Raw genomic sequence first — 12,595 nt, 5'->3', positions numbered from 1 at the left:
GTGCCAACGGTGGCCCACCAGAGCGTCCCCGCTGCACGCCCGAAGGCGATTGGTCCGGACCGGTGCCCCAGTGTCGAAGCTACGAGGAAATTTAAACCCAACCCAGTTCTTGGCGGTAACCGACCTTCTTTACCGTGTATCCTAGAATAAGTTCAGCTCCTTAACACGTACGCGCTGTGTAGGGGCATTGCAGGGGCGTGGGTTAAAAAAACGCACCGAGCGCACAGAGAGCGGAAAACCAAAACCCCCGATCGTAGAGCCGTGAGAGTCCTTGTGATAACAAAAAGACCTTCTTGTCGAGTAGCGAAGAGACAGACACACCCCTCCCCCCAGCCGGTCGGGAAGGATCGGATGCGCATTAAATCGGTCTAATCGGTGAATTCCCGGTATAATCCACACTGCAACACAGCAACGGGGCGAACAGTACCGGGCACTCCACATTGAAGTTCCGGTCAAGAGAAAACAAAAAAATGAACACAAAAAAAAGCATTCAAAATCTACTGATACATATTTATAAAAGTACAAGTTTAACAAGGAATGAACAAACGGACGGTTTTGTTGGACGGAGAGCTGCCACGCTGTTCCCTTACTGTGACAAGAGGGTGTACACGGGCGGAGGTGGCCGTGCCCTGCCGGCCGAGCGTTCTATTAGGTATCTTCATGAGTATAGTGATGCCCGGGGCACACTCACACATGTGTGTGTGTGTGTGTGTGTAGGGCGACTCACAGCATATTGGTGTTACGATGAGCAGTTAGCGCTGAAGAATGATGGAAGAGCCTTTCCAGACGTACGTTAGAGTACTGAACTGAAAACGGAGGACGAGCATTGTTTTGTTGCCATTCAGGAAAGGAAAAAAAAGGACGAGTTAAAGTGAGTGCGTTGGCATTAAAGAAGGGTTGGGATCAGCATTCGAACTGAATCTCGGCACGAGTGCACAATTAATCCCTGTTACATACTAGTGTATTCAGGGGGCAAACAGCCGGCATGTGGCATCATCTGTGATGGTGATTAGGTGGTTGCAAAGGTGGTGAGATATGTAATACACTATCAACATGTGAAGAATTTAAACCACACTACACTACAAACACGTCAGCCTATATCCCTCTGAACAGTACGAACCTACTTACGTGCATCGCATACCTTTACCCAGCCCTCCACATAACCAAACCATATCAGCCGAGGAAAGATATCACTGACTACTGACGACAAACATGCATATATACAAAAGAGAAAGCAGATAGGGATGGCTCACTGTGGCATGTATAAAATGGCTTCACATTATTACGTTAGCGGGAGGATAGCAGCACACTGATTGAGAGTTGCGAGAGCAAGAGTTAGTGGCACGCGTGTGTATAAATAACTACCAGCCACACACCCTCTACAGCATGTTGTTTGAAATACATACAAAAAAATGCTAAAAGGAAGAAGTAATACATTCACACAAATCTATACATAATTTATCCTCTACCCCAAGGAAAAACAAACACAGAAACAAGCGAAATGCAAACCAAACCATATCTTCTAAGCATAAAGCAAACAGGTTAAAACCATTCCTTAAGTTACACTTACTCACTCGGTGAGAACCGGTGACAGTTGATCGTGATCGTGTAAAGGAGTGGATCGGATCGGGACGCGGAAAGCCAGAAACAAACTCACTTGAACCTAATAATCAAAATGACTTAACAAAAAACCCCGTTACCTTACAAGCTGAAGGAACATATTTACAACCGGATGTCGGATGTAGAAACAAAGATGGAGGAAGGAAGGAGAAACCTAGCAGCAGGAATAAAAAAAAACCATCACCACCCATAATAAGGCCACAATGTTAATACATCTTGAACCGATTTAAAGTGTTACCTTTGCAACAAGTCTGCACAACGCTGCATTGAAAGCCCTCGTTTTTTTATGGGATGGTACCTTTCCAATTTAACCCGGTCCATGCGTTAGCAGTTTCGTTCGACGTTTGTCGCCCTTTGGCGGAGTGTAATGGAGAGCTTTTGCAGACACATTCGCACTCATTAAGCTTTTCCGGGTTGGTTGCCGTCAACACCCAGGAACCGGGAACCTCATTAGCTGGGTGTGATAAGATTGTGGAACAATGGCACACACGCACAAATGACACACACACGCGTATCTTCTTGCGTTGATGCATTAACACTGTTCAGTGTAAAGTTGTTTCGTGCCGGTGCTTTTAAGGTGCATACAGTGAGCGGAATAAGTTTAGCACCAAGCACGCCAAGTTTTTGGCCAATAATTTTGGAAGTTGGCAAATCAATTTTGCTTTTGTTGCAGTGTTTAAGTTTATAGCGCTCATATCATTGAAGACCATTTACCAACCGGCTGAGTACATGGAGCTTCTTGCTATATTGTTCGGAACAAATTCAAGCAACAAAAAGGACGACTCTTACAAAATGGCGCGAATTGATTTAATTTCACTGAAACAGTATTTTTCCACCACAGATAAGACTATAAATGTGCTCTTTTCGATCAAAAAGAAGTTAAATGTTGAAGGTTCAGATGATCCAGATAATACTACTAAAGTCTAAGTTTATCTCGCGGATCAGATTGCACAATAAAGAAAAAGATTTCGCTGGCCATATGGAACAATAAGAATAATATAATTAAAGATAAAGGGACTTCATACAAGCGTTCTCGTTTTAAAGTGTTGCGAGATAACAATTGGATGGCTTGTTTATGCTCAGAGCAGTGATGGGCGGGTCGACCCGAACCTATCGGGTCGGAGTCATCCGTAAGCAAACCGGAATCGTTCAGGTCGTATTCCTTGTTCCAACGGGAGCAACGAGTCCGGGTCGAAAAGTGAGTTCGACGAGTACGGTCTAATCCATGGGACGACCCAAGAAGAAATTGCTACGGGTCGACTTGGACTAGTTGCACCCACGGGTCGATCCGAACCTACTGGTCGAACTAGCGTATGCTTAGCTGCACCTACGGGTTGCACACCAAATTGTAGCTTTCTGAAGATACCTCGCATCGTTTTAAACTTCGTGTTAACTAGTCTTGTCCCAAATTCGGCTCGAAAACACACGGTAATGTGAATAACCGTATTTTATGAGCAAATTGCTTAAAGTGCTGCTCGAAAATTCATTTTGGGGGCCGTTTTTACTTGAGATCTTCATGCGTTGTCATTAAACGATCTAATGACAATGGCAATCTTCGTGGTAATTTTCAAAAATATATTTTCATTTTGCAATTCCAACAATTAAGACGCAATCAACTGTCTTAAAATTCGCCGTGGAAAATTGTTTCAACATTTCCTTCTGAATTAAGGAGTAAAGGACTCAAGAACTAATCGGTCAATGCAAATCAATAATGAGCACAAAACTTATTTTCCAAACAAGAGTTGCCACGATTCGCAAGTCCAAAATGACTTTAAGAAAGAGCTCTGAGGCAGATTGTATTACTATTCTAAATTGAAGCTTTATGAATCGATCAGTAATTTCCAAAAATATTGCCAACAAAACCAAGGTGGTGCTATCCTTATTTCGCTCACTGTATCAACTCGCGTGTGTCTGTTCCGAAGGTGTTTCCCAAAGAAAAGGGCTCTTATCATAGCGACACCCGCCCCATCAGACAAGCAAACACTGCGTTTTTAATTAGCCACCTTAACGCAGCACGTGTGTGCGAATTAAGATGTGAATGTGAAAGGTTTGTCCCGCTTGCACGACTTCGGCCCCGAGAAGCATCCCGTCGCCGAACGTATACCACTCAATCTCAGCTTACGTCAACAAAGCATTAAAATTAAAACAAAAGCAAACAAACAAACTAGCTCCACGAGGAAAATGGTGCAGGTGCCCGGCATGTGAATATGGACATGGATAGCTCCGGTTCCGGGTGCGCGCGCGTTTGCCGGTGGCGAAGGGTACGTAGGGTTGCGAAGTTTATCGATATCGGTCTGTATCATAAAGCAAAGGATAAGAGAAAGTGAAACAAAATAAAGCAAACATTTATGTAAAACAACCACCACCAGCGTGGAACCAGTGTTGTGTTACTTTTAGGCTATAAAATATGAGTATAATAAAAAAAAAGCAACATAAAATGTCATATAAACCCCGGCCACATTTGCGATGAGAATGAAATTTGTTTAAACTCGCGTCCATATGTTTATTTCGTTAGCAAAACTTGCACGCACCGCGTACATTACAAGCAGAAACACGTTAATACACTTAATAACACAACGTCTTGAGAAAAAAAGTAAAACACTTATAAAATCCTGAAAGAAAGCACACGCGAAAGGACGTTTTCTTTCCCTTCACAGACTTCAATCACTTGGTCATGGGTTTGATGGCAGACTGTCGGTGAGGTGATGCCCTTCACACCGTTCAATGGCAATGATTGCTGTTGGCGTGATTGATCACAGTCTGTTTGATGCGCTTGATGTCGCGTGCGTACGTTCGGCAGCAGCCGCCAATAAATCGTGCCCCCAGGTCAATCCACTGCGGCACGTAATGTTCCAGTGGGACACAGTCCTCCCGGCCCTGCCAGCTAGAAAAGACGTGTAAGAAACCGGGTGCCATAATCCTCGCCTCGCTACACTTACCCATCCTCCACGGTGTAGACCTCGCCCGAGTTGGGATACACGATGAGGGGAATGCGGGACTCGGGCAGCTTCTTCTCGTTCACGCTACGGAACAGTGGTGTCACGATCTGCGGATGTACACAGTTCACTCCCAGTGCGAGCAGGTTCTGGTTACGTCTCAAGCGAGCCTTCGTCCAGAGGGAGTTGACCGTGTCGCTAAATGGCTCCCCGTTGGCCAGATGCTGATTGTCCTTGCACTGGAACGATATCCAGAACCGGACCGTCGGGTATTCGTCGCACATCATGTCCAGCAGTGCTTCCGCCTCCATCTGCAGGTGGGGAACCAAGGAAGTTAATCACTCAACCAGAGACACACTACACGCGCCACCCCTAACCTTGCAGGGAATTGTTTCAATACCGAGCACATCAACGCCCGCCTCCAGACACGCTTCGATACGGGGCCGGTGCCACTTCTGGATCGTGTCCATCGTAACGTCGTTCGGGTAGCGTCCCGTGTACTCCGATCCGTCGTGCAGATGCGCTCCGTACGGTCCAATCGATGCCACCAGCAGCGGAATGCTGGTTCGCTCAGCGCCGGAAACCTTCGCCAGATAGTGGTTGCGTGCCATCTGTGCCACACGCACCGTCGATTTGATCAAGCTCAGGCTCGTGTCCTCGTCCAGATGCAAATACTCCACGTACCCTTCGATGCTCGCCTGGTAGGTGTTGGTCATGATGGCTTCAGCGCCCGCCTCCAGAAAGTCCAAATGTGTCTTGAACACGGCATTCGGATCGGTCGCATTGAACCGTGCGCTCCACAGCGGATCGCCGTCGATGCTTTTCCCAACGTGCACCGAAAGCTGCGTCGCGAACCCTCCATCCAGTACGGTTACGTTGCTCATGATGTTGCTGCTGCTGCTGCTGCTGCTGTGCCGTGTGCTTACCACTCTGTCCGATGTCTTACGCTGTACTGAAACAGTTAGCAAACCGATCGCACGCTAAGTAAACATTGCAGAAGCTTCCATTCGATTATCGGCCCACGGAGCCATCGGTGAGGAGCAAAGTCCTCTTCAGTTCTTAATCATGGTGCTTGCTGCAGCAACGCCACAAGGCCACAAGAGCACGCCGACCGACCGGCGCATCTTTCACAGACCCCGAACCAGAAACGAACCGGATTCATCCAATCCCGGCATGGGTCCTATCGCTTTCCGAATGGCAGGCAATAATAATCCTTATCAAAAGTCACTCATACAAAGGCATCATCCCATCAGCTGTTGAAGAAGGTGTATCGGCCGGCCCAACCGAGTGTCTCGTATCAACGCAATGGTGGTCCATTCCGCCCGACAGTTCCTTATTACGGCACTGGGGTAATTATAAACCTTTTCTATTATCGCCATTGTGTACGCCTGGTACTACTAGGTTCCGTTCGCTGGATCGCGAGTGAGTGAGTGCAGGGCGATGCTCTCTGCGCAAGTAAGGCGTTCATTCGGTGCAAAGCAATTCAACGTATTGTACAATTGTTCAAACACAGTTGAATAAAATTTCCAGCAGACGATCTCTTTTCACCCGCCTATTCCCCATATAATAGTAATGGGATACAACGACTTGGATTTATTCTTCGTCAATTTATAGACAATACCACGTCAGGATTATATTTCTTCTGCAGAGTTCGTTCGCATCTCACAGGGCAGTAGCTTAAGACCGTTTCTGTTCAATTTATTTGTTGATTACTTTATTGGTTTTGTCCCTTCCTCTCCTACTGATAAAAGTGAAGATCAGTAATGTCTGAAACCGTTGTTTACTTGTGCCTTGTGTTGTTGATGGGTAGAATATATTGTACGTTAATTTGAGTTCCGCATTGAGTTTTACTCATAAATAAGCTGTATAGACTCCCGGTTCCTGACAAAGGTCAAGAAGCGTATCAAATTATCGCTCCCGATGTTTACTGCTAGAGTTGCAGGCACTTCAACGCAGATTTACAGTAAATCAGTGTTTATTATTTATTGTATTTCAATTTCAAAAAAGATTAGGTGTGTTCCCCTTATTACTAGCCCATTTCGTCCGAGAATCTTAACTATGAGAAATAACACTTGTGGGTTTAACAGTTGGAGGAATGAAGGACCGCCTGGGACCTTATTGTCCTAGGTGCTTTATGACTCAAAGGACCTGATTTCTCAAGAGATATCTCAGTCGTAATAGCGCAATTGCCAAGAGAAATCGTACAGGCAGAAATCTCATCTACCGGCGGTTTTGTTTTGCAAGTCTTATCTACCAAGAGACCTCGTCACAAAGGCTTTATTTTCTAAGAGACCTCGAATTTTAAGAAGCTACCTCGTCAAAGATTCGTCTATCAAAAGTGATAATTTATTCCTTGTCGAATCATCTTCTTCTACTAAGAGGCCTTGTAATGGAATTCCTTTTCAAATCCTACTCAAAAACTAGATGATAACATATTGTAATCGAAGGGACCTCATCTACTCACTATCCAAGCCTCATCTGGGGCTTCGTAGAATGTTTCACGTACCAAGAAACTACAAGGGCAAAGAGATCACTCGATGTGCCAAGGGACCTCAAATTTATCAAGAGATCTCCTCGTCCAATTCCAAAATACTTCAGAGTAGGAATGGGCTTATCTAAAATTTATCCAGGCCTCGGCGACCAAGAGAGCCTTACCAATAGACTTCGTAGTCGAAGGGCAAAACAGACGAATGGAGTCTCAGAGATCCAAGCAACCTCCATACGTGAACGATATTAAAAAGTATTCGAAGGGACCAAGTCTCGTGTCGGGCACTTCCAGTACACGGGACACTAAATGTTCCAAAAGTCATGCTCAGAGTCATTCCAATAACAGGACTTTTCGGTAGGACTTTCGAAATTCGACTGTGAATTTCACGGTGGCTCAACGAATGCAATGGATGCGTTTCAATCAAGTCTACTCCTAATCTTCAACCTAATGTGTAATATTTTCCTTAAAAAATATGAGATAGAGATGGATGAATCAATTAGGGGAGCGGGGCTCAGCCTTTTATTTGGTACTATATTTATTGAGTTCTTTATCAGCCTTGCATATCTTGGACCCAGTGGTGGGTCAAGATATGTGGAGGCCCCGAGCGGAATGGCAGTTGAGGCCCCTCTAATTATGATATTAGAGAAAAACAACAGAAATTCCCTCGCCGAAGAGGCCCCCCAGACGAGACGAGACGCTCTATGGATCCGCCACTGCTTGGGCCCAAATTCGACTTCAAGTAAAACAAATAACAATTGAAGATAAAAACAAACTTTAAATAAATGTTAAAACAAGCCAAAATTATTAGTTTGGCCAGTCGTAAGTAAAAAATGGCCATAAACGATATAGGAAAAAAATAATATGCTGTGGCATCCTTCCGTCAGCATCCGATTGGAACCATGTCAAGGGTGTCGAACCTGTCGGCCTAATTGTTATTATATTAATATATTAATTTTTAATAAACCTTTTTTTTAAGCTTCTACCTTGAAAAGTCTCGGGGCCTACTTTGTCTAGCATTACTTGACATACTTGACCGGTAGTTGGATAACAGTTCTGCGTTCGCGGAGACGATCCGGATGGAATGTGATCTCCGGTCCCATACCCCTTGCTTTAAATGAATAACGAAAATAAGGTCAGGGTGCCATTTCAAGCAGTTCACACGCAAAAACTCGACCAGTAAATCAACGTATGAAACGTAGCAGGCGTCCTTCAACCATTCCTCTAAAGATTAAAAGAAGCTTTCAGCATATCTCCTCACTCGCATCACCGTTCCAGTTCCACGCCTCGTGTTTACTATGTTCCACAATTATACAATTTTGCTACTAAATCGTTTGCACCGGCTCTCAATGGGCTAAGCTTATCGGGATGTTTTTTTGTTTTGCTCTGCCCCACACTTTCCCAACTCGCACAAAAGATGAGCACGGAAACCATCAACAACAACCCCCGAGTAAACGACCCGCTTGGGATGAAATGGCAGCGCCGGGGAGCTAAACTCCTAGAGGTGGAAGCGTTAAGATGCTGTAATACCGACAACCGACCCGATACAGATAAGAAAAAGAAAACGGCGGGGGGGGGGGGGGGGATTGAGGTTTGGTCCAGGTTGTGTTCGCTATCGCCCCGGACAAATGTCCGGTGATAGAAGTTTAACAACAACGGCAGTAGCAGCTGCTGCCCGGTGCGTGACCATCGCGATCCGGCACGAACTGGTTTGTTGCCAAAATTAAAAGCCCGAACGGTCGCGTCGTGTGCTTATCAGCCGGCCAGGAAGGCCAGAAGATGATGATGGATGAGCGGTACACGCTGGGCTGTCCGACAAAGCGGAGTGGGTAATGGTCGACATGGTTCGCGTGGCCAGTGTTGATATCTTGCGCTACAAAGGGCAAGATAGCGCGTGGCTTATTTGTTTTGTTCGCGCTACAAGTGGGACAATAAATCGGACCACGAAACACAGCAAAGACATCTTCACTAACTGACAACTTTATCACTTGAGCCTGGGCCTGTATCTAATCAAATGCCGCACGCTATTTCCTAGGGGCCCCACCAAATTAACACTAATTGGGGTCAAGGTTAGTTTACCTGCTTGACGGTGGCAAGGCAGGTGAATGTCCTGTGTCGCTTTGCTTTACAGCAATTAAGATGATGATGACGGAGAGAGAGAGAGTGAAACCGATCACACTTTACTTCGATGTAACGACGACGATCACCAAACGATCAGTCACTCAGACTTTGCAAGCAGGAGATCACACTTTGTACAAACAACAATTACCGTACACAATGGGCTGCTAGTTTGTATCGTTTAACTTGACCGCACTATTCAGCTACGATGCCTCCGTGCTATGGCCACTCGAACCAACTGTCACTGTCTGCCAGCACCGAATCTACCGGGCAAGGGCGATCGTTCCCACAACCATCTTACCGCACGCCAGACCAGACAAACACTAGCCAATTCCGAACGTGGACACCCACACAAAGAGCTGCGGGGCAACCGAACGAAACGCGCATATAAATGTGCTTCGAGTGTATGGTGCGGCCAGCCAACACGAGCAACAAACACTTTGTTGGCGTCTTTCGCGATTTTCCCCCGCCGTTCCTCGGGTTCTACGTTCCATTCTCCCCCCACCCCCCACACTCCACCGAGGAGGGATTTCGATTGGGATTTTGTTTGTAAACAACCTGGGCCCCGCACGTCTGGCCGGTCCCGGGGCACCCATCTCGGATAGCCCATTCCTAACCTACCTTATCTTCGACCGAACCGTCGCACGTTTCGTTGTGTCGGATTGTCAAAGGCGGTGGTAAGTGAAGGCGTGAGTAAGTGTGCGGGGTTTGAGTGCCAAAGGAGGCAACCGGCTGAGTGTCCACGATGGGTTGTAAACCCGGGTTTCTGTGTGGGAAAATAATAGACTCATTTTGGAGGGCGACAAAAACATTACTACAGATAAGACAATAAATTTAATATTACTCGAATCTTACGTCCTTCTAGGGTGGCTTTACGGCATTTATCAAGAGAGTTAGCCGTGGCAATCGTAAAAATTAAAAATAAAAATCACATGTTTTCAGCTATTTTTTGTATAATGCTCATGTATGGAGATTTGAGTCGTTTGAGAGATTGTTTTTTTTTTCTCGGGCGCCACCAATCGCTTAATTTAATCACTAATATTTTATTTAGTTAATTTTTAAAATACCGCGGCGGCTTGGTAGTAGAGACGACAGCGGCACCGGTCTCCACATGGCAGAACCGTGGTTCAAATCAAATCTTGGCCGCACCCCCGTAGTATAATGAGGACTGACTACCCAACTATGCGGTATCAATAAATCTAGTAAGCCAGAAACAGTAGGCATGACCTAAAGGGTCGTTAGGCCAAAGAAGAAGAAGAAGTATTAAAATACTTACCTTTCCAAGAAACACTTCTCTTTGTTGGGGAGGATATTCAAGGTCTTCTTAGCCAAAGTTGCAGACAGATAACGCCATCAGTTTCTCAATGAGGCTCATCAGTTTCGTGTGCATGTTAGCGGTGATACAAGGTTTTATGGTAACAGAAAATGCCACGCGCAATGTAGTTTTTCAATTCGATATTCTTCTTTGTTTGGAGATATCGATTCTGGTCATATCTGCGATAAATCTATTTATAATTATGTGATTATCTACTGGCCGAAAGGCTCTTTCCGTGATAGAGCACGACTCGGAAGCATACTATTGGTTGATGGAGATGATCCTAAGATGGTAGAGGAGTTCTGTTACCTTGACACGATCGTAACTTCGTACAACAACGTCCGAAGGCGCATTGTTCAGGGAAATCGTGCCTACTAAGGGCCTCCACAGACTCCTGATATATCGACAGATAATTCGCACTCTGATTCAGCCGGTATTCCTCTACGGGCACAAGTCCTGGACTATGCTGGCGGAGGACACCAATGCACTGGCCATAGTGCACTCGCATCGGGTTCTAATGACTATCTTTGGCGGTGTGTGTGAGCAAGGCGTGTGATGCAGGAGAATGAACCACGAGCTAGCTGAGCTGAGTTTAGTGATGCAAACATACTAATGGTTTCCAAAGCCTGAAGTTATTAGGGCATGTGATGAGGATGCTGGACTCATGCCCTACCAGGAAGGTGCTCGTCAGCGTCCCGTTCGGCTCGAGGCGAAAAGGAGCACAGCGAGCTCGTTGGCAGGATCAGCCGGAGATGGAGGAGTGAAGCCATGGTCCGTGTTTCCTGGAAACGAATATGACACCAGGTCATTTCTTTTAGCCGTGCTTCCATAGGGGCCAAGAAATAAGAAGAAGAGGAATTATGTAAAATTTTGTCTGTAAGTGGCAAATTTCATGCAATGGGAAAAGAGGATGTATTATTGAGTGCATCGTTAGACTAAAGGTTCAATGGTCAACCAAAATCAATAAAGATCGACTTAAAACTATTTTGATATACATATGTTAATCAGTTCTAACTCTAGCTTATAGGTTTTCGATCCGTATAATAGATCTTTTGAATCACTCGAGGGATTGTTTGGAATGTATTTGGAACTTTCAATCACTCCCAGTAAGCAGTCAGCCCTACGTACAGGGAAACGGTCTGGATGGGATTTGAACCCCGGTCCTGCCGTTTGAAGACGGATGCCGCCGTCGCCTCTCCAACGGGCCGCCCCGGAACTTACAATCAGCTGTGGATCTTCTGTGATTAGATCGTTTGCTAACATGATCAGACCCTATCATTCACATACGAACGGGTTTATCGAGCAAATTAGGTGGAAATATTGTTTGAATTAACGGTTCCGTAATCAACAGCTAACTACGAATTTCCGCAGTCGTTTAGCCAAATTTCCCTAGCAATGCTTCATTATATGATTGAAACACTCCACAACGGACTTTCCACTATTCATTTGAAATATTCCCGGTGGAAGATGCGAAAGTGACGCCGGTCTGTATACGGCAGTACCGAGCTTAATTCTCATCTGCGCGGTTCCCCCACAGACTGCCATAGAGGACTGACTATCCAACTATGCGGTATCAATAAGTCTACTTACTTACTTATCAGGCGCTACAACCGCTTTGCGGTCTTGGCCTGCTGCAACAATCCTCGATACCGCTCACGGTTTAGCGCCATCGTCTGCCAATTCGTTATCCCGGCCTTTCTGGCGGACGCATCAACGCCATCACTCCATCTCAATTCTCAATTTGGGCCTATTACGCCTCCTCTGTCCGTGTGGACGGCCTAAAAGGACTTTACGGGTTGGGTCGTCCGGCGTCTTTCTCATGGTATGATCAGTCCACCGAAGCCTGGTGAGTCTAATTCGCTGCACGATGGTGAGATCATCGTACAGCTCGTAGAGCTCGTCATTGTAGCGGCTCCTCCATTGTCCTTCCACACATACGGGGCCAAAAATCCTTCTGAGCATCTTCCTCTCGAACGCGGCTAAGAGGGCTTCGTCAGTCTTGGACAGAGTCCATGCCTGTTCGCGGTCAGAGACGTATGTGAGTACTGGGACTATAAATGTTCTGTACAATCCCAGCTTCGTCCGTCGCGACAGATATTTAGAGTGGAGAAGTTTCCTCAG

General features: G+C 45.9%; 2 protein-coding genes across 8 annotated transcripts in view; one reads left to right on the top strand and one right to left on the bottom strand.

The window, feature by feature from the left end:
• Positions 1-4,047, top strand: part of LOC118514525 (locomotion-related protein Hikaru genki-like) — a 105,930-nt gene extending 101,883 nt beyond the window's left edge. Inside the window, exon 12 of the mRNA XM_036061499.1 lies at positions 1-4,047. This exon is cut by the window's left edge and continues 120 nt beyond it. Within this exon, the coding sequence (XP_035917392.1) occupies positions 1-95 (95 nt within the window). The 3' untranslated portion in view covers positions 96-4,047.
• Positions 4,048-4,081: 34 nt separating this feature from the next.
• LOC118514560 (homocysteine S-methyltransferase 1-like) lies at positions 4,082-9,535 on the bottom strand. 7 transcript variants are annotated; one of them, XM_036061555.1, is made up of 5 exons: positions 9,311-9,535; positions 9,121-9,164; positions 4,934-5,503; positions 4,560-4,867; positions 4,082-4,504 (listed from the first exon to the last, which is right to left on the bottom strand). In XM_036061555.1, the coding sequence occupies exons 3-5, from the start codon at positions 5,438-5,440 to the stop codon at positions 4,342-4,344; spliced, it is 978 nt and encodes a 325-aa protein (XP_035917448.1). In that variant the 5' UTR covers positions 5,441-5,503; positions 9,121-9,164; positions 9,311-9,535; the 3' UTR covers positions 4,082-4,341. The 7 variants fall into 7 exon arrangements, with proteins under 7 accessions (XP_035917448.1, XP_035917450.1, XP_035917444.1 ...); XM_036061557.1 differs by having other exon boundaries at positions 9,316-9,535; XM_036061551.1 differs by having other exon boundaries at positions 4,934-5,508; positions 9,311-9,534.
• Positions 9,536-12,595: the final 3,060 nt, after the last annotated feature.

The sequence above is a fragment of the Anopheles stephensi genome, chromosome 3 (assembly GCF_013141755.1).
Source record: "Anopheles stephensi strain Indian chromosome 3, UCI_ANSTEP_V1.0, whole genome shotgun sequence".
Taxonomy (NCBI): Eukaryota; Metazoa; Arthropoda; class Insecta; order Diptera; family Culicidae; genus Anopheles; species Anopheles stephensi.
Note: the sequence above shows the minus strand (reverse complement) of the source record. Positions and strands in the feature narration are given on the sequence as shown.